The 5,448-nt window shown below is 35.4% G+C and overlaps 1 protein-coding gene across 2 annotated transcripts; it reads right to left on the reverse strand.

The window, feature by feature from the left end:
* Window positions 1-281: 281 nt before the first annotated feature.
* Window positions 282-4,771, reverse strand: LOC122037466 (transcription initiation factor TFIID subunit 7-like). Of its 2 annotated transcripts, none has more exons than XM_042596964.1 (5): window positions 4,226-4,771; window positions 1,342-1,475; window positions 1,141-1,260; window positions 998-1,061; window positions 282-626 (listed from the first exon to the last, which is right to left on the reverse strand). In XM_042596964.1, exons 1-5 carry the CDS (start codon window positions 4,338-4,340, stop codon window positions 487-489), a joined length of 573 nt encoding a protein of 190 aa, XP_042452898.1. In that variant the 5' UTR covers window positions 4,341-4,771; the 3' UTR covers window positions 282-486. The 2 variants fall into 2 exon arrangements, with proteins under 2 accessions (XP_042452898.1, XP_042452907.1); XM_042596973.1 differs by having other exon boundaries at window positions 282-620; window positions 4,226-4,768.
* Window positions 4,772-5,448: the final 677 nt, after the last annotated feature.

The following is a 5,448-nucleotide window of genomic DNA, read 5'->3' on the forward strand; positions in this document are numbered from 1 at the left end:
TCGTTCAGATGTTTATGAGTAAGCTTAATTAGCTATATCAACAAGCACACCTCTAATTCATTATTTGAATGTTTGTAGCTCTCTAGGTAGACCACCTTGGGCTTTCTGCTTCTTGATCTGAACTTGGTAATCGTTATCAGACTGTTTCCAAATTTTTCTGTTCTTAGCTGGCTCAAAGGGCTTGTGCTTACCAGTAAATTAATGAAATGACACAATATGTTACAACGAAATAAAAGCAGCAAAACGATGTTGGAACCTGCAGTCTTTCAGATGAGATGAGATATAACAATCTCTGACTGTATGATAAAGTATCAAAACATAATACATTAATGTAACAGTATCTGCCTTTATAGAGATATTTTACTGACCAAGTTGACATACGAACAACATAGATAAAAAGGACTTGAAAATTCCAAACAAGACGATTTAACCCTGGGAGTTGAAAGCGTACTGTGTAATTAATTTGCTTGATTGGTAACTTTCTAGTTACATTGAATCATCAGAATCACTTCTTTCAGGCTCACCTCCAGCACTCTTTGTAGGTACATCTGGCTTTGCAGAAGGCAGTGGAGCATTTTTCTTGCGCTGGCCACCTGCCTCAGGTGCAACTGTTTCAACATGTAATCCTACCGAACAGTCAAGGTATGAATGAAGAAACTAAGCAAATATATTTCTAGCTATTTGGATTGAAATTTTTGTATAAAATGTTTCACACAGATAAGAAAATTTTGTAAAGACAGTTTCAAATAGATGAACAATGTAGAGATTAATGTGAATCGAAGGAGCACAATTTCCTAAGAAGCCAGACATTGAAATAAAAGAATTATGTAAACTATGATTAAGATTATTTTATTTTATTTTATTTTTATTAAGATCATTTAAGCAGCTAGAAACGATGGATGAGATTCAACACAGGATCACCAGCCACCTAAATGCTACCTTTATAGCCAAAATACATGTTGCAATACTTGCAGAAATAGGAAGTTAACAAGGATATTTTCCACAGTTCCACCAGACATTATGTTCAGCAGATCTTTCTCAACTCGTGCCACAACTTCCGGCTGCACATCCAAGAAGGTTGAAATGAAAATCAGAAAGCATTTCAAAGAACGATAATCAGTCTAGAGTTGAGACAACTACATTTAAATCAGGCTCCCTGCGGAACCGCCGTCTACGAGCATCCCTCATGGGGGGAGTAAGGCCATGCTTGTACTCAACACCTTCAACAGATGTATCTCCTTCTTCTTTCACCATGATGATCTATTTATAACATGCTAAATTGTGGTTTAAATGGTCAAAGATGATAACAATGTGTCAAAAAAATGGACTTCTACTTGTTACCTGACCAACATCGGCAGTTTTGATTAATACATTATCATCGTAAGTTTTGTAAGATTCCACTATGCAAGGGAGATCCAAAAGTGATGCAGGAAAAGTTTCATTACCTATCATAAATGTACCACTTCGTCCATCCTCTGGATACAAAACAATGCAAGTATATTCAAAAGAAAGGACACGTGATAAAGATGAAATGATGTGTCAGTTGCTCACAAGAAAATGAAGCTCAGAACAAGCCAAAACTAGAGCAGCTTGGTTCAAGTGAGCCAGCACTTCAACACGATGAGCACATTAATACTAGTGTCATAACATTGATAAATAAAACAGATAGAGTACAGTAAACAGTATCCACCAGTACTGTCCAGTAGGAGAGCAAACTATTTTTAAGGTCTTTTTTTAGTAATTTACATAAGTAAATAGTGGTTGCAAAGAGCTGCTTGAAGCCTGTATTATCATACAACGAGATAGTGCCTTTAGTTCAGCAGTTTTAGTAAATAGATGAGGGAGTAAATATCAATGGTTATCTAACAACGTTGAAAGACATCTTGTGCAATATACTAGGTATCATGGTTCAGCAAATTGAATCATCTCCTTTATGTCGCTCATCCTCTTTTCCCTTTTGTGACCCTCTAGTCTTCCCCCTCTCTCTAGCAGCATCTATCAAGTATCAACTACATCCAACCACTAACTACACAAGCCCCTTTCTTTTAGCCCATCTCATGTTCAGTTGTTGCAAGGTTGCACAGTGCAGGTCCTTCTGAAATCAGCCACCCAGCTCACTTCCTCACACACACTCCAACCTTTGGCAAAGTGGGATAACATGCCTGAGCCTTATGCACATCTTCACCATAAGCACCTCTTATCATGCCCCTACATCCATGATCTGTTAGAAGGCCAAGAAAGGCTCTCACCTTGCCGTGGTTAAGTTGGTTTATGAAGTGTGCAGAAGAGCTTGGACAGACCTTGTTACTTTAATGTGGACAACTCACATCTAGTGGTTGAGCAGTGATGGCATCTACCATAAATAAAAAATGTTGGAAAGCATCATAGTAGAGCAAAATTTTTCTTTACCAAAAATGAGAAGAGCAAAATCTACAGGCAATGGAAGTCAATTTGTGGGAGACCAAAACTTCATCCACTTTAGCTCCCCAAGAACTTTCATCAGGCACAAGGGGGGCATGATTTACCTAAATTTAATACTTCACACTTCATCTGACTTCTCAAATTTGGGTGGGGCACCTGAAACCAGTGTTTTCAAAATGGGACAGGGCGGTTCACATTCAAGAAGAGAAGGTCAACTAAGTCCAGCTTGGTACATGTCTGAGAACTGAAAAATGGCACGACACTGGAAAATTAAGGAAAAAAAAAAGACCAATGGCTAAACTAAAATTAGCAATACTGCTAGATCGGCACAATGATTGGGCTTGGAACAACTACAGTTGACATAGAGATCCCTACCTCAAGATCCAATACCACTTGTTGATTCATATATTATACTAGATCAAATTTGATATAAGGTCTCTAAGGCAAGATATAAGGCCTCTAAGACGAGATATAAGCATCAAATTGGATTTTTTTTTTTAAATAATTTATTCAAACTCCCAATTGTATTATGTGGGTTTTGCATGTTGTAAAATTGAATTATTTAATATACACATAATATGATGATTTTAAATAACAAAATTATGGCAATTTGAATTTTTTTTTTCTTATCAGAAATTTTCCTAGTCAACCTGCTCAATCAATTGAACAGTTGAACCAATGACCTCTCTAGTTGAGTTTGGGTATTTTTTTAAGAATGTTGCTTGAACCTCCAAGATACTTAAAACTTAAAAAGCAGGTTCCATACACCTAACCCAGATACATACATCTGTCTAAAACTACTGACCATGTTCAAATAATATAATTGCCTGGGTATTTGATGGACTTTGTCACTTCAGCATGAGGCTTGAGCAATGATTGTATTAGAAGTAATCAAGCTATGCATGCAGCTATAGCTTCATTATGAGAGATCTGGCAAAGCAATGAAGTGCCAAGTTGCATATATATGTAATCATGATACGCATTAGAGCATAATAGAGAAAGTGTATTGCTTCTCCCTAAGCAAATATGTTTATCTGCACATGGCAATCGGGTGTTTGTTGTCATCCTAGGGGTTTGGTATGCTATCATGTCAAACACACATAGGAATGGCATTGTGGCTATTGGTGGTTTGAATGGTTCAAAAGTGCATAAAGTTTAGGTCTATGATCACCTTGTTTTAATTCTAATTTTGCAACTTAACACCAAGGGAGATAATTTAGGGTCACATGTGAGTAGTCATTTTTTAGTTTAGTTGATAGTTTATTAGGTAGTTTTTAGCTGCTGAATAAAGCTTATATAAACCATATTGAACAATCAAATGATGTCTTGGGCTCTCTATAGTGGTCTTTGACCAAAAAAAAGATATTCTTAATCCTTGCCTAAATCATAATAAGAAGCAATTGCTAGAAAATCGATTTCACATAAAAACTTGTGAGTTGCTGCGACCTATAATTGATCATGCTTCTTGATATGGAGAGACAGGAAGAGAAAAATGAATTATTAGTCAGATAGAAACTTATTCTTACTTGCTATAGAATCAATTTTGATCATTCAAAGTCTACGACACAACACACGTCTATTTACAAATACTAAAAGCATTTATACCCAAAGTATTCACTCGGTAAAAGATTTCAAATAGACGCCATCTATTAGATTACGTAGCGTAGAGGATCAAAAACTGGAACCGAAATTTCAAGATTTAACGAAGAAAATTTAAAGAATTTATGATTATCAACGGTCATTCGAGGTGCACAAAATTATCTTTCAGAATTTCAATCAAGTAAGTGACCTGTTGAAGAATTACCTGAAAATGAGATATCCAATGCTCCATCAGCAGAAGAAGAGGCATTCTCATTGAGAAGGCGTTCAATTCGTTCTGCGACTGAAGGAGGAACGCGGAGTATAAATTGTTCTTCCATTTGGAAGATCCAATTCGACCGACACTCCCAGTCTTTATAGAAACTCGCGGTAGCCGAACAACCCTAGTTCACAGCAAACATGATGGCTGGCCTGCGCAAGGTGGGCGAGGGGAGGAATAATAACCAATTTGGATGGATGAAGGAGAGGAAAAGAATAGAAACGGATAGCCGAAGACGGTCGTCGGCGGGCGACAACGTGAACTGACGAGAGAGGGAAGGATGCGACGACGAGGAAGGGAACAACGGAAAGGCGATGGAATCGTATCTTTGGAGAGAAAATGAAAGGAGGCAAAGACGAAGGATTGAACGTAGAAGCAATCTGGCGGTGGATTCAAAAAGAGGGGAAGTGGCTGAGGTGAAACGAGGGAGGATCGTCCATGTCCGGCGAGTTCTAGGTTTTATCTGTCTGATTTTTGGGAAAGTTACATTTTGCCCCCAAGAACTTTCTTTCTCAACTACGTCAGTTAATGTTAAGAATTATAGGGCAAAAATAAAAAAGTATTTTCATTATCATCAAAATGCCACCTCATCATTTAAAAAACTGAAAAAAAAAAGACATCTAATTTTATTTTTCCATTCTAAAAATATTCTTTTTATTTATCAACTACTATTATAATAATGTTAACTAAAATTAATTTAATATTAATTAAAACTTTCAAATTAATAGAACTAATTTTGATCAAAATTAGATTAACATTTTGGCTAATGTTAAAATGATTTATGATTTTATATGATAATAGATTTGATTAAAATTAGTATAATAATATTTATCCATTTAAGATGAAACACTCTTCTGTTTTTTTTAACACTTAAAATAAGATGATGCTCTTTTAATTTTTATATAAAATTCACAAAAATAAGAAAAAAAATAGATTTATTTTTTAAAGAGAGAAATTTTAAACTTACTTTTGATTTTTAATTTAATTTAAATGGCTTTATGTTTTTATTGTCCAGTTTCTATTTTGCTCATAATAATTTGATAATAATCGTCTATACTAATTGCTATCTTTGTGATATGAAAAATCAAAATTAATATCACTGAGAGCGAAAATACCTTTTACTTCGTAACAATGTCTTTAAAAATTTATCAAGCCATTTTCTCACTAAA

The sequence above is a fragment of the Zingiber officinale genome, chromosome 1A (assembly GCF_018446385.1).
Source record: "Zingiber officinale cultivar Zhangliang chromosome 1A, Zo_v1.1, whole genome shotgun sequence".
Lineage (NCBI taxonomy): Eukaryota > Viridiplantae > Streptophyta > Magnoliopsida > Zingiberales > Zingiberaceae > Zingiber > Zingiber officinale.

Bases quoted from the DNA above. Each gene is read 5' to 3' on its own strand.
- LOC122037466 (XM_042596964.1), bottom strand. From the start codon at position 4,340: ATGGAAGAACAATTTATACTCCGCGTTCCTCCTTCAGTCGCAGAACGA. The intron at 1,261-1,341 runs GTAACAAGTAGA...TGTTATAAATAG, and splicing joins AAACTGCCGATGTTGGTCAG to ATCATCATGGTGAAAGAAGA. The intron at 1,062-1,140 runs GTAGTTGTCTCA...TTGGATGTGCAG, and splicing joins GCAGGGAGCCTGATTTAAAT to CCGGAAGTTGTGGCACGAGT.